Source organism: Xyrauchen texanus, chromosome 23 (genome assembly GCF_025860055.1).
Source record: "Xyrauchen texanus isolate HMW12.3.18 chromosome 23, RBS_HiC_50CHRs, whole genome shotgun sequence".
Classification (NCBI taxonomy): domain Eukaryota; kingdom Metazoa; phylum Chordata; class Actinopteri; order Cypriniformes; family Catostomidae; genus Xyrauchen; species Xyrauchen texanus.
Window position 1 is genome coordinate 39,130,644 of NC_068298.1, and position 16,256 is coordinate 39,146,899.

The window sequence follows — 16,256 nt, forward strand, 5'->3', positions numbered from 1 at the left end:
TGTCCTACTTCCTATACAGTGTGACTGTACTTTGGAATGTGTGTTTGTGTGTGTGTGTGTGTGTGTGTGTGTGTGTGTGTGTGTGTGTGTGTGTGTGTGTGTGTGTGTGTGTGTGTGTGTGTGTGTGTGTGTGTCAGAATGTTGCGACAAAGATTGACCCATTTCAATATGCTGTTTTATATTTACCTGTACTGTTCAGCAAATATAGAGAAATATACATAGAAAGCAGGGTGGACGATGGTTCATATAATTCAGATACAATGTATGTACATAATGTAATTCAAACCTCAAGTCATTTTTGTTAATGATTAATATGCTGAGATTAGTAAATTAATTCCCCCCAAAATTGTAAACATTGTTCATTTTGTTTGAGCATCCTATCAAGCCTGACACAGCAACACTGACTTGTAACCAGCAACAAACAGCATGAGTTTGGGGCAGGACTATCTGTTTGATTTGGCCAATTGCAAATGAGGGAAAAACCTGTTTAAAACAAGTCTGAAACAAATTTTAGCATTATGATATAACTCGCTTCGAGGTTGAATATTATGCTGCTGAAATCGGTCTGTGATTACCAAAAGTTGCACCACTGCCCCCAGTGGCCAAAGCAGGAAGTGTTGTTGAGGTGAAATGTCCAAAGGGTGGCACTAAACCGAGTTGTATTTGTAGTTGTAAATTAAGTTTACCATCAACAGGAATGCATATTTTATTAAACCTACCCCCTAACCCAAACCACAACCCTGAACATAAAAGTCAGGTGAGTAAAATTGGTGTTCGGGTTTCCCCTCCTCAAAAGTCCCAATTTAACCCCTGCTGAATGGGGTTGGCGCTTGTCAGTAATTTGGTACATTGAGGTCAATTTCAGGTTACATGAACATTCGGAAGCAGTATGTTGATTTTTCAAGTGATCATGTTGTATTTACGATAAATTAAAACAGAAAATATTTCACATTTCGCAGTGTTGGATAGTTACTCAAAAACGTAACCCACTACAAATGACTCTTTAAAATTGTAATCAGATTACTTAAATTATACTTTGCTGGAAAAGCAATTTATTACTTTTAATTTTAAAATAATAAAAAAGTTGTTTTAGTTGTCCCTTCAGCTGTCACATAAACACAAACAGATGTGCATAATATTATTTGTAATAGATAATTATTAGTTTCTTTCTTTCTTTCTTTCTTTCTTTCTTTCTTTCTTTCTTTCTTTCTTTCTGGTAAATGAATCATCATCACGATCATCTGCACCATTAAGGGGCTGTTCATGCAGAAATGCATACGGTATTATGTTCCATGAAGCCCAGAATTTAGATTTGCACCTTTTAGTTGCTTTCGGGACATCATCAATTAACACCCGTCCCCCGAAGTCAAACTTTACTCTTGGCAAGATTAGACATGACAATAGCTATATAAAGTGAGTCCATGCGCAAAGCTGCCTCTACATCACCAAAGTCATTCTGCGTGGAGGATGCGCAAACAGTTGCAAACAGACTTCTGTAAGTGCTTCTCATATCTATGTGCGCGTGTGTGTGTGTGTGTGCGTGTGTGTTGCAGGTCGGACGTACGTCCCAGTTTTGGCACGGAGGATACAGTGTGTAGGAACCCAGCGCGTCCTCCGCTCTTACCAGCTCTTCACAGCGAGACGCACGATTCCAAAGGATGCTTCACCATATGCTTCTCTTAACCGCTGAGTTCGGGGTTTGGATGTAGGTGATCCTTCGGGCGCGGAGAGAGCTTTGATTTGGATGCTTCCTTGGCACGGCTTTCTTTCCTCACCGGTGAAAAAGAGATTGCGGGTGACGCTGAAGCGCGTCTTGCGCGCTGCCGCTCGTTTTTCTCGGTCTCTCCTCGGGACAGGACCTTTTGGCGAAGGGAAATGTGAAGAAGGTTTAAAGAATGGCATGTAAACATGGTTTCTGCCAAGAAGGAGATGGTGACTGCGATGTACCCCACTTCTATTTCCACTCTCCTCTACTTTCTCTGTGTGACGGCTTGGTGAGTTCCAACTGGATCCGAGCGTTACGCATCGCACCTCTAGTTTTCACACTCTCAATTTAAACGTCTTGAGGTTACAAACGGCAAATGCATTCAATTCTGAACGCTTGTGATTCTATATTGAAAACAGAATACGAGTAATTTTCATGTGAGTGCGCAATGTACAGAGATGTTAAAATGCTTCAGTTTGCTCTGTGTTGTTTTTAGCATAAAGAGAATATCTGGACAGATCAGAAAGGATGAGAAATTATATCCAGAAAATTTCACACGCATTCTTGACCGACTACTGGATGGATACGACAACAGACTTCGACCTGGATTTGGGGGTACGTGCCAACATTTAAAAAAGCACTTCATTAAACCATTTAACGCACAGATTTGTAGCTTCTTGCTCAAGGCGAGCTTTTCTCGTGATTTGATGTAGTTTTATTCGGGAGATCGCTTGTTGTTTACTGATGGTTGGTGTCCTCTGAGGGGAGTTGGTGTAAGCCAACTCCAAATGTCCTTTTGCTGCCCACTCTTTCTCTGCTCTCCGCTTATTATTGGATTGGTGCGTTTTTAACGTTGACGAGATATTGGTTATGTAATCGGGCTGAGAAAGCCGCTTAATGCACATTTTAAGTAGGAAGGGAACAGATGTTCTCTTTGTGTGCGTAAACCGCGCTGATTTCCTACGCTCTCCTATCTTTTAAGAGAGTGCGCATAAGCGCATAACCTGCTATTCGCAGCTACTGCAAATCATGCGCTGCTATAGTTGGTGGTCAGCAGTGAATGCTTTAGCTCCTGTTTTGTCTACTGTAGCCCAAATGATTCTGCTGCGGCCCTTGAGCAACTTCAAAACTAACCCCAATGTGCATAGAAAGTTGAAATGACCGCAAAGCTTTAGATCTGCAATAAATTCACTTCTCTGTAAAAAGCGTGCAATTGTTCCTATTTCGATTTACCCATAAAAATGATTTGCGTTGGTATAGTCAGGTAGATTCACTCATATATATATATATATATATATATATATATATATATATATATATATATATATATATATATATTTTTTTTTTATTATTATTTATTTATTATTTTTTTTTACTGAATCTACCTGACTACCCCAACGCAAATAATGTACTGGATGTTCTGTATATACATGTATGTGTATATAGTGGCTTAACTAGGGAGGGCAGGGTGGGCGTGTTTGCGAAAACAACAGAGGGGGGCCAGGAATCGATCGGGCTTTGCACTTGGGTCCATAAAATCCAAGTTACGGAACTATATACATATACATATCTCAAACTAATTTATTACCAGATGGTATCACATTTTAGGTTCCCTGAAAAAACATTTTCAGGGTTCATTAATAACATTAAAAAACATTATTACATAATGCTCAATATCATCAAAGGGCTTTTAAATAACTACAAATAGAAGGAAACTTATACATGAGCTGCTGATCTATAACTGATTATATAATGTTTATTAATGATTTATTAATGTAAGTTACTATAAAGGAGGCACATCAAGACTCGCTGCAAACGTCATAGCTTCCGCTTTCCCTTTTTAATCCTTTCATTTTATTTAACCCAAGAAATAAATAATCAAATCACTGTGGATTTCTATGCGTAATTCTGGGATGTGATTGGAGCTCTGGGAATGAAGCGCTGTTTTTTATGTAACTTAGTGAAGAGGCAGAGAGCACATCTCACCGTACAGAACAGCACACCCACCTTCACATGACAAGAGCTCTCGAGCGGAGCTGGATCACACTGGAGGGGCTCCATCAGCTCTTATCTAGATGATGTAGGTTCACAGTTCTAGTAGGATCGCATGAGTCGCCCTTGCCAAAGAATCTAGTGCTTGAGAGATAATAGATATCACGGCTTAGCTGCCTCTGGTCATTGGCCTGGTTGTTGTTGTCTGAAATGGGTTTGATTGTTGGGCCATAAGAACTTGAATTTGAACAGATGCACTTTTGACTTTAGTGTGCTAGTGGCAAATTGTGTAATTACATGTTAACATACTTTCTTCTGTCCCAGCAACACTGTCAGTGTTACTGAGTGGCATGACGTGGGACTGTTTATTTGTTGACCTATGGCAGACAACCATTGGTCAGTGTTCTGGAAACTTGTTGAAAATAATAATAATTTATTTTTGCAATTCTGTCTGTTGATGGCCTTCAGCCCAGGGTAGATGTGATTGGCTCCAGCAACCAATTTACCGACTCTCATGTTGTTGTGGGTAACAAAAAGAGACATTTTGTTGAATCTCTATGCAGCTTTTCTTATATACAACAGTTCATAGTAAGGCTCTAAAATGAATATTCAAAGTTTGAATATTCGTTGAATGTAAGATAAAAATGCACATTCGAATGCAAAAACTGCGCATTCCAATTTTAGATGTGTGCTTAGCACTGACGATGACTTAAGGCCTGTTCACACCAAATCCGTGATGATTTTACGAGTCGGAAGGTCTATGTTTGCTGTACAAAGGATTCATGAACTACAACTATTTATTTTAAGCATTTAATTTTCAGAGGTGTGTATCAGCTGCATGTCCAATCCCGGCGTTTGCCAATTGATTCGCGCCACCAACGTGCTGGATTGAGCAGCTGCAGCGACTCTGGAAAAATTACAAAAAGGTCTTATTTCATTGACCAGTCAGTTTTCATCACAGTCTGAAGAACTGATGTGAATAGTGTCATCAGAATCCATTGTAACTGTACAAAAGCTTGTTTGAATGACCAATTGTACTGAAAAAACGGACTAGAACATTGTGAACAGGGCTTTAGGTGAAGGTCTTTGGTCATTGCATCCTACTTTCTTATCCAACATGATCACACGGAAGTCTGCATGTTGCTTCCGAATGTTCCACAACCTGGCAACTGCCCCATCATACCGAGTTACTGCCAAGCTGCAACTCCCATCAGATATGTTTGCATTGGTTCAAACATGTTTACCTTCTCTTGGATATGATTGGAAGCGCATTGTTGCACCAGAATTGGAGATCACCTTCTCGCTCCACATTGAAACCTGGAAAGTGATAGTGTTCTCATGCTTCCAATTTCAATAAGCACAGACCGAGTTAACAGCAAGAAAAGTCAACCTACTATTTCCAAATTTACTGTAAGATCAGACTGTTTTAGCAGTGTCTCGCAGCACAAGGGACCATTCACGCAGAGCTGTTTTTGTGTTTGTGTCCATCCGTACTCTTTTCCCATTTTCTATGTAAACATGCGCTAGACAGACGTCTTTTGATCGTTGTGCCGTGTACAGCTGTTTTTCAGCATCTCGCTCAGGAATGACAGGTATTTGGATGCTGTGTAATATAACAAAATGTCAACTTTTAAAAGCACGTTTAGACATGTAATCTGTTATATGCGCTGCGCTGCGTCTAGCTATTTTAGGAAAAGAACACAACCGGTCTGAACGGCCCCTGAGTAGTGCGTTTTAAAATGCTGTAACAAGTTAAAAGGAGTTCAATTTGTCCCAATGTTGCTTTTCTTTTGCGGTTTTTTTAGGTAGCCCATGTTCTTTGCAATAAACAATAACACGGTGCTGTTTGGTTTATACGTATTCACTGTGCCTCGTTTAGACTTCGGTGACAACATCAGTTTAAAAATCTGTTGATCACTGATGTCTAGTAGTTATGCACACAACCGATATAATGTCTTTATAATTTGAATTTTGAATTTAAGTGAACGTGTACAGCCCTAATTGAAAGAGACAAAAGCACTATAAAAGTAGTCCATACTTGTTCTCCATATTTCACATCTTTTTTTTCTTCTGTGAAGAACACTACATTTCAGTGCGTTCTTTACACAGAGTTATCGGATGGCTTCATTAGACATGGACTATAGCGCACGGCATCTTCCTTCCTTCTTTTTTTTCCGCTCATTTTTAAAGTTTGGCAGCCATGGTCACTATGAACTGTCTTTGTGTAGAAAAAAAGCTGCATAAAGATTCTTCAAAAATTCTGCTTTTGTGTTCCACAGAAATGTAACAGCAGATGACTTTGGATTGATATGAGGTTGTGTAAAAAGTGTCAAAATATTAAATTCTGGATAAACTATTCCTTTAAATAAAAAGTATTCATTTGTAATGATTGTTAACTGGTTGCAGGGCTCTATTTTATTGGTCTCAAAGCATCATTTTACTGCTCGGGATGTTCTTTCATAGCTCAGGACATTAAAGATAGTTCACACAAAAAGGAAAATTCTCTCATCATTTACTCACCCTCATGCCATCCCAGATGTGTACGACTTTCTTTTTTCTGCAGAACACAAATGAAGATTTTTAGAAGAATATTTCAGCTCTGTAGGTCCATACAATGCAAGTTAATGGTGATGAAAACTTTAAAGCTCCAAAAAGCACATAATCCATACAACTCCAGTGGTTTATTCCATGTCTTCAGAAGAATATGATAGGATGTGAAACAGATCAATGTTTAAGTCCTTTTTACTCTAAATCTCAACTTTCACTTTCACATTCTTCTTCTTTTGTTTTTGCTGATTTGAATTGTTCATGCATATTGCCACGAACTGGGCAAGGAGGAGATTTTTATAGTAAAAGAAAAATAATAAACTTAAATAACTTAAATATTGATCTGTTTCTCACCCACGCCTATCATATCAATTCTGAAGACATGGATTAAACCACTGAAGTTGTATGAATGACTTATATTCTAACTTTTATGTGCTTTTAAAAGCTTCAGAGTTCTGGCCACCATTCACTTGTATTGTATGGACCAACAGAGCTGAAATATTCTTCTGAAAATCTCAGTCTTTGTCCAGCAGAGGAAAGTCATACACATCTGGGATGGCATGAGGGTGATTAAATGATGAGAGAATTTTCATTTTTGGGTGAAATAACCCTTTAACTCTCATATGTTTCTCTTAAAACTCCTGAGGTGAAATAAAAATAGACAGAGTTAAGACAATTGTTGACATACAGTGTGAGTATAGAGCTATACAATGAATGCATATAGCATAGCGCAGATAATTTGGTCTTGGAAGAGTTCTAAGATGATGAGAAATGTTTGAGTTCATTCAGTATTGAAATCTCTGATGTTTGATCTGCCAAATCTGATCGTTTGAGACATTGTTGGGATCTTTTCTGAAACCCTAGAGGAGATACGTGTGAGGTTACTAGGGTTTATTTCTCAGAAGGAAAATCAGCTTTTTGTTGTCTAGAAGAGACAATCTCTTGTGATGGTGCTATGTACTGTACTGAGTGAGATTTTGCTTGTCTGGATTCATGGTTGTCAGCTGTGAAATATGTTTTAAATGTCTTTTAAATGACAGATAATTCCTTTTTTTGAGTTGGACTGAAGTCACTCCCAAGGGATTTACTCCAGCATCCATCCGAGAGTCTCAAGAACATTAGGAGTTCATCCAATGAGACTTCAATGATTAATCATGTGATTTAGATTTTTGATTTCATGTTTTTTTCTCTCTACAAGAAAACTTAATGATAAATAGTTTCAATCAAGTTAACGTTAAAGTCAACATGAAATACACATTTTAGGTTTCTTTCACATTTAGAAGTGGTCATAAGAAGTGTATGGTTATAGTTTAATGCTGAAACAGTGTTGAGATGCTAACAGTTCTTGTATCCATTCAGGTCCAGTGACGGAAGTAAAGACAGATATTTACGTCACGAGTTTCGGCCCAGTGTCCGATGTAGAGATGGTGAGTGCTATGAGATATTTGTGATTGTGTGAACAGGTTGGATTGTGGTGGTTTTGAGAGTGTGTGTGTGTGTGTGTATGCATGTATTTGTGGGATGTTACAGTTAGTGTTCAGGAGCAGCTGTTATATAAGGTGTCATATTTGTCATATTTTTGTATATATATATAGGCTAAATGCCATTTAGATCAATGCAAGGAGCTGTTACATGCTTAGTCAGAGTGAATCAGATACTGTGAGTTACAGTTTCAAAACTGATATTTGTAATTGAGTCGACAGTTTTGGAAGGGATATTCTCTGGGAACAATTTAGGCTTCAGCACTTCACTCAGGTGCATAACTGTGACCAACTCTCTAGTGTCTGCCTCATATTGCAACTGCTACACTTATTTGAATGTGTTCAAGGAATAGATTATCCAAAAATGTTGACTGGCATATTTTTCTGAACCCATCTAATTTTCTGTCTGTTTGAATCACAAAAGAAGATATTTTGCAGAATGTACTGACTGCTTTTTCCTCACATTGAAAGTCCCGCTCCGAAGATGACAAAATACACCATAAAACGTTCTCTCGCATCAACGTCTTCTCTCGCATCAACGTCTCGCATCAACGTCTTCGTCTTAGCTCTTAAATATCATCAGTGCTTACTTTCAAATATGCCACGTCAGGACACATCAAAGCATGTTTGACATCAATAATCATTATTGACACAAGAACCGATCAAATCTGGCTTCATTTAAGTTGCCAAATCTTGACATGCAATATTCAGAAGTACGCATGAATGAGATTTTAGATCTACAGTAGAGGAAGACTTTCAGTTTTTCAGTCAGAACGTTCTGGAAAACTTATTTTGTGATTCATGTGTTGAGATATGGTTTGGTGAGTAAATACTGACATCATTTTCATTTTGGGTGAATAGAGTAAATCTTATTTTGTATTTATTTATTTAGTAAGTTCATATTTTTTTTTACTTTAAGGCTTAAAGGGCAACCATGAGAGGAAGCATTTATTTGTCTACCTGTCAGTGTTGTTATTAATGAAAAATAAATAAATACTGGAATTGTTTTTTTTTTAAATACTCTCAAATATATTATCTACGGTCATGAATGGACTGAAATTTTTATTTTATTATTTATAGTAATTAAATTATTTACATATACCAGTATTTTCTGAGAACAACCCCAAATAACAATTTGATAAATAATATCAATATATACTGTATACAATGGAGACTGACAGACAGATAGATAGAGAGAGAGAGGAGAGATGGATGAATGGATAGAGAGAGAGAGTGAGGAGAGATAGATAGATAGATAGATAGATAGATAGATAGATAGATAGATAGATAGAGAGAGAGAGAGAGATAGAGAGAGAGAGAGAGAGAGAGAGAGAGAGCAGGAGGATGGATGGATGGATAGATAGATTTAATTATTTAATTGAATTATTTGCATATATCAATATTTGCTGAGAAAGACACCAAATAATTCTGTAAAACTAAATAATACAAATTATGTATAAACTGTTATGTTATTAAAAATACAAATGCTACTGAATAGTAATAACACTAAAAGTTCTGGGAAATGTAGCAGCATTAAACACATTTAAATGAGTTCAGTTAACACATTAAATTTGGTAGCCCTAAAATACAGAATATACTGACGAACCAAACTGAAACTAACAGAAATAGAGTGGGAATAAAGCAGATCTAAATTGGAAGGACAAACTGAATATAAAATAAAATGAAAAATTCAAAACAATAATAAATCTGGACTTGGATGGTGTTTGAATGTTTAATTTTTTTGTGTGACTGTGACGGCTTTGTCTTCTGTTGGATCTGAGAGATTGCTGTTGCCTGTGTGCTGTTTACTTCTCTATATACTGTATGTCATGAGTACAGGTTACATTTTGTGCTGTTTTTGAATGGGGTAGCTGGTCTGGACTGTGTACATCACCTCCATATCTGTTTTCTTTCAGGAGTACACAATGGACGTGTTCTTCCGCCAGACATGGGTGGACAGACGGTTAAAGTATGATGGTCCGGTGGAAATCCTACGACTAAATAATCTGATGGTGACTAAAGTCTGGACCCCCGACACTTTCTTCAGGAACGGCAAAAGATCCGTGGCTCACAACATGACGGCACCCAACAGACTCTTCCGGATCATGAAGAACGGCACCATCCTGTACACCATGAGGTACACATAAAAGAGACTGAATGACTATGCAGGGCCAGTTTGTGGGGCACTAGGAGAAATCATGAAAATGGGCCCCACCGGTATGAATATTTTCATAACCTCAAAACATCCATAGAACCACTGCAGACATGATGAGTGGGTTTTATTTTATTGTATTAAATTTTTTTAAAGAGAAAGCACAAAAAAAAAAACAATTTTACTCGATAGTTCGGTAGATGACAAATAACCAATAACTTTTTTCCCAACATGAAGCTGTTAAGTTAAAATCGAATGAATTTATAAAGTAAAGTGTGAAGTCAAGTCAGCATTTCTTCACTATTTTTAAGTTTTCCTCCAATTTAATCACCTTCATACTTTTTTTAGAAGCATAAATAAACTAGTTACTCAAATAATATAAGTATTGGAAACATCAAGTATAATAACGACAGGGTAACACTTTACAATGATGTTCTATTTGTTAAAATTGACCTGCCATTGGGAGAACCGAGGGGTCGGTGGGTCGGCCGCAAAACAAAAATGGGTCGCGATAAACAAAAATGAACCGCTGCGTTATGCAGAACGGACCACAAAACGACGGCGGAAAGGACAGCGAACACAACCCCCCCCCCAACTCTTGGGCCAAATGCTATGTAAAATCTCTCTCCAATATTTAGGGGTAGGATGATCACCAATGTGATTTGTATGGTAAATTATGTGGTCTGCTCGCGTTGTCGCAACGCTTATGCTGTTAACTACTTGAAGCTACAGAGGATTTAAAAATAAAAGTTATTTACCTTTCTCAACATATTCAAGACATGGTCAGGAGCTATGTTTTGCAAGGCCCCCGCAGAAATGTAGGGGCCCTAGGATGGGCCGGCTCTGCTACTATGGCAGGCTATTTGATGGTGGGTGAACATAATTGCCCTACATATATTGCTGGTTCTAGAGCAACATTCCTGACCAAAATGCATAGACCTAACCCTATCCCCAACCCAAATCATCCCCACCCCTAAAATGATTGGTTAAAATGAAGGTTATCAGACCAAGCAGGTCTACAAGAAGATCTATCCATTAGCATTCCCATTTATCTCAATGTCAGTTGCTAAGCTGATGCACGCATCCCTGGATTTTCAAGACTTGCTTGTTGCCATATTTGATTGTCAGAATACACATAATTATTTTGACAGAATCATAGTGTAATTACAGCATCTACCAGCAGGTGCTAACTGCCGAAGCTAACCGACCGAATATGAACACCTAGACCCTATTATTAAACTTTCAATAAAATCAGAGGGAAATTATTGGTTGATCAGAATGTTTCTAAGCCCCTACCCCAACATTGACCCTAACTACAACATCAAATTGATTCATATTAATTTATTTCCAGTTAAAACAAGCAGGTTGATCCAGGAGCATGTTGTCCTTGGTAGGGGACGTTCCTGGAACAACATTCCTGTCAACCAAATGGATTTCTGGGTTAGATTATGGGTTAGGGTTAAGGGTTAGGGGGTAAGGGTTATGGTCTTATTCACCATTCTTTTTAACTGTTAGGGGTAAACTATTGTCCGTGTCAGGGGTTGGGACCGGGTTTGGACCATTTTTCTTGTACAGAAACATTGAATTCTGTTATAGGACCAGTAAAAGCTGCTGATCCAAGACTATGTCGTACTTGGCAAAGTCACAGTGATTATTGGCGGACATCAAGTCCTCACCATGTTAAACCATTTTTGTGTGTTTTTTCCACAGGCTGACGATAAGTGCTGAATGCCCAATGAAACTCGTCAATTTTCCGATGGATGGCCACTCCTGCCCGCTTAAGTTCGGCAGCTGTGAGGATTATTTTTTTTATCTATGCTTATTCTTAAGAGCCTTAACCATGTTTCACCTGCCAAAACTTAGAATGATTTGAGGCCTTATATTAGAGCAAGGAAAGTCTGGAAAATGACAGTGTATTGAAGTGAAGTAAAGAACATTACTTGAACGCCTCATGAATATGACTGAAATAATTCTTGCTTTTAAAAAGGATTTGTCTCCTCCTTATTGTCGGATGACTAAACAACTCATACAGTAAACAGAATAGATTTTTGAGTTTTCCGGGGATTTTATGGTTTGAGTTTTGAAGGAACAGAGGCCAATTAAGCATAACTTGTGAAGTTGTGAACTTATTTAAAATAATGGTAACACTTACAATGAGGTTCATTTGTTAACAGTAGTTCACAACATTAGTTAGCATAAACTAACAATGAACAATATTTTTAAAGCATTTAATGATATTTGTTCATGTTAATTTCAACATATATTAATACATCATTAAAATAAAGAAAATGTATTTGTTAACATTAGTAAATGCACTATGAACTAACATGAATTAACCATAAACAATTGTTTTTTTTATTAATTAACATTGACAAAGATTTATAAATGTTGTTAAAAAAATATATTGTTTATTGTAAGTTATTTATACCTAATGCAATAACTAATGCTAACGAATTGAACCTTTTTGTAAAGTGTTACCAAAAAATATTGTATCCACCAGTTATCGGTGGTCCTGTAATCTCATTGGATACGCAGTGTTCCAGGAGTGCTGATATTTAGTATAATAGCACTGGGGCGCTTCATGTTTGCATCAGTCTGCTTGTTGGTGTTCGTGGCATTCCAGATTAGCTGCCAATCTGTGTGTTGCTCAGCATCACGCAAAAGTTTATTCTGCTGTGGTTTTCGTTTGGAACTAATATCAATGGTGGCTTTAATATCAGTGTTTCCACCAGACAATTAAAGTGCAGATAGTCGCACATGTGGCAGGTGCTATTTACACCTATTGCAAATATTCACTTGTTTATTTTTTCATATATGTTGGCACACGCAATGTCGAATTCATAACATAAATTTTTTATCTCTAGAAAGAAAGTGTAATGATCACCACAGTACCTATAGAGATCTCAGAAACAACTACTTGCCATGAGGAGAGATTACATTTCCCTCAGAGTATGTAAATACAGAGTTGGTTCATATTTTAAAAACTGAACAAAGAATCTCCATATCAGCAGCATCGTTCACGACAATTGGTCAGCAAAAATTAAATTGAAATCACAAAAAGAAAGTACAGGAAAAGACAGAAAAGAGGGTCTAATCTCACATGGGAGTATGCGGCCGGTGGGGAGGGCTCTTTTATGGAGGCTGATGGGCGATCTGAAGATATAATCAGTCCAGAAAGCTCCTGCTGGTAGATTGTGACATTGTGATGAAGGACGTTCACAATGTTGTGGTATTTTAACGGTGGGTGTGTTAATGTGCTGACGGATCACTCTCTCTGTGTCTCTCTATCTTCATTGTCTTCTTACTTGCCCTCTCTCTTGTCCTGAGGGGGAAGGATCTAGACAGAGCGCTGTTCATCCCCTGTAGAGAAGAGAAGGTCACCACAGTTTTCCCTTCTGCCCCGGGACAGCTCAGACCTATAACAGCTCTAGTTTTCATTTTACCCTCTTTCCTTTGTGTTCTGGCACAGTTTCTTAGCTCTGTTGATCTCTTTCTCCTTTGTTAATTTTTTTGTGATATTTGCTCAGGCATCACTATTACTATTGCTTATACTTTAGTCTAGGAATGCTAACAAACCCCTAACCCTGCATTATACCCCAGCCAAAATTTGTTTTACGGACATGAATGATAGCTCAAATTGTGAAGCGATCAGATTCAAGACTCTTACCTGGAGGATGAAATAATGTGGAAAAACATCTCACAGACTTACATTGAAGGAGGAACCCAAGCCATTTCTAGACTTCACGTAGAGACTTGGAGGTGGCATATTTTGTCCTAACAAGTTGATGATTCTCACAAAACCTGTAAAAACAATGTTATGGTCATATTTAACCCCAAATGAATATAAATGGATAAAATAAAAACTTTTTTGAATTATGAAAATTAAGCCAATATTTAGGATCATATGTTATTTGCATTGTAACATTGCTGTATTTTTAGGACACTTTAAGACATTTTAACCCCTATATTGCATTGCTCTAACATGTTTGGAATTCTAACATTTACTTGCCCCATTGTTTTATATGAAAAAAAGATGTTATACAATTTATCAGTTTATTAATTATCATTTATAAATTAAAATCAGCAAAAGAAAAAGTTAGTAGTACTATGATTCATTTAAATATCTGTTCCCCTTCTGTCGCTCTCTCCACGTTGTGTCAGAGAAGCGACACTAGGGGTCTCTCTTGAGCGCCGATATTCACCTCTGAACTATGAAAAAAGGCCAATGAGAGTTGGCACCCAGTATTTGCATGTCCCACCCCCGGACATACGGGTATTTTAGCGGCGCAAATACGAGAGTTCATTCAGAAAATTTCTTCGGAGCCGATGGTCGTGCATGCAGTCTGCTGCGAGTTACACACGGTGCATAACAGCGGCTTTCTCATTCGTGCACGGCTGTGTGTTCTTGCCCCTGGGCGCTTCGACAGCGCAGACAACTCGAAAGAGTTATTCTAAAAGAGTGAATTTCGCTCTAAAAGAGCAAAACACAGCAGCGTTGAACGTCCTTCTCAGACCTTTTTAAAGACGATTTTCCGCCTCTGTGTAGTTTCTGGATGCGTTGATTCTCCCCACCTCTGACGGCCATAAAAACTGCCTTGCATTCCTGGATTGCGATCACACGCAGGCAGCGTTTTTATGAATGGTCTATGTTTTCAGTACGAGAACATAGCCATGACAGCATTGCGGTCGTAGGCTTTTTCTTGTAGTGAGAAAAAGCCGCTTCAGCTGCCCCCCCGCGCCTCGCCTCCTTCCTACGGGATTGAGGCAGGTGCCGCGGGCGATGAAAGCGATCTGGGTACAGTGACGGGCTCCGTTTCGCCGGGTGAACCCCTTTGAAACCCCCCGTCTCCCCGGCACGCTTGCTTGTTTCCGTCCGAGCTCGGGATGAGCATTCTCTCCAATGGGTTATGTTTTCAGTGTGAGAACATAACCGCGGCAGCGTTGCGATCTCTACTGTCTCTTGTAGTGAGAGAGAGCCATTTCAGCCGCCCCCCCGTGCCTCGCCTCCTTCCTACGGGATTGAGTCAGGCGCCGCGGGCGATGGAGAACGATCTGGGGAGAATAACAAGACGCTTTCGCCGGGTAAAACCCCTCGAAAACCTCCCGCCTCCCCGGCACGCTTGCCTGCTTCCCTCGAGCTCGGGATTAGTGCGGTCCGCTTAACAGCCTACCGTCCGGTCCCTCGAGTTCTCCGGCATTGGATGATGACATCACCGCTGCATCGGAGAGTGTAACAGCAGCGTCGGATGTGGTTAACTTGCCAGGGCCGCCACCCTTGGGTCTCCGCCCAGTCTGAGCCTGACGCAAGAAGGTCCGCTATGCTTCCCCGGGCTTAATTGGTTCCGCGAGCATGTGCAAAATCTGCACTTGTGTGGTCCTGTTCTTGACGCGCTGCAGGAACTGCACTCAAACAGGCGATGGCCACTCCATGGTCCAGAAACGCAACGATGGACAGGCAGTACGGGAGGCAGACAAAGCACGCTTTCTCAAACGCCCCCGTCTCCCAGCTCCGTCCATTCGGCAACACCACTTGACGACTTCACCCAGCAGTCCTCAGTGGTGAAGAAACAGACGAAGGCTATTTTCAAGCAAAAAAAAGCATCCTGCCCTGCCGCAAACCTGCCGTCAGGGGCCATGCCCTGTCTGCTCGCCGAGGGCGTCCTCCTGCGGCTTTCAAGAAAGAAAGAAAGTGGTGCTCTGCCTCAACTAACAAGTGAGTGGGCCCAGCTCTCAGCCCCAGCGTTGAGCTCTCCGCAGAAGTTGGATGCCCATCGTCTCACGGACCCCCTTGAGGGCCCAGAAGGCTCCCAGGCGCTCCTGAGATGACAGACCCAGAGACCGAGATGTTAGCTCCGGAGCTGGTAAGACCACTCCGTTCCCCGGTGGAGGGCCGGGAGGAGAATTTTTTGTTAAATTCTTTACACTCTATAGAGCTATTTCCTTGTTGTCTCTGGGGTCACCTGGCCCGCAAATGCCGTTCTCACGGCACTCTGCTTTCACGCCTCAACAGTCCCGGCTCCATGGACGCAGTGTCCCCACCTTCAGCCCCACGATTGTTCCCTGGCCGGCCGGTTCAGACGAGTCCAGAGGACGCCAGCATCAGACCTCCTCCTCAGTCATGAACCCGCCCCCTGCCGGATGCGCGGCGCAAGGTAAGTGCTTTCGAGAAGTTTATTCTCAGCACCAGAGCCTCGGGACGCCACGTTGCCTCCCGACGCCGCGTTACCTGTTCCGCACCGCTGCGAAGCCCCGCCGGGTACGTCCAAAAACCTCGTCCCCTTGGTGCCCCTAGCATGGAGTTTAGAGGCGTGGCTTTCACTGCCCAACCCGTCACGCTGGCTGCACCGGACCATTCGACTCAGTTACGCAATTAAGTTTG

At 40.1% G+C, this 16,256-nt stretch overlaps 1 protein-coding gene across 2 annotated transcripts in view; it reads left to right on the top strand.

Moving 5' to 3' along the window:
- Positions 1 to 1,280: 1,280 nt before the first annotated feature.
- gabra4 (gamma-aminobutyric acid type A receptor subunit alpha4) overlaps positions 1,281 to 16,256 on the top strand; it is a 61,516-nt gene continuing 46,540 nt past the window's right edge. Inside the window, exons 1-6 of one of the 2 annotated variants that reach the window (XM_052089154.1) lie at positions 1,281 to 1,413; positions 1,554 to 1,994; positions 2,202 to 2,320; positions 7,604 to 7,671; positions 9,642 to 9,862; positions 11,588 to 11,670. In XM_052089154.1, coding sequence (XP_051945114.1) covers positions 1,909 to 1,994; positions 2,202 to 2,320; positions 7,604 to 7,671; positions 9,642 to 9,862; positions 11,588 to 11,670 — 577 coding nt within the window. In that variant the 5' untranslated portion in view covers positions 1,281 to 1,413; positions 1,554 to 1,908. Of the gene's footprint in view, positions 1,414 to 1,476; positions 1,995 to 2,201; positions 2,321 to 7,603; positions 7,672 to 9,641; positions 9,863 to 11,587; positions 11,671 to 16,256 lie in introns of those variants that run through there. The other variant, XM_052089153.1, reaches the window with a different exon arrangement.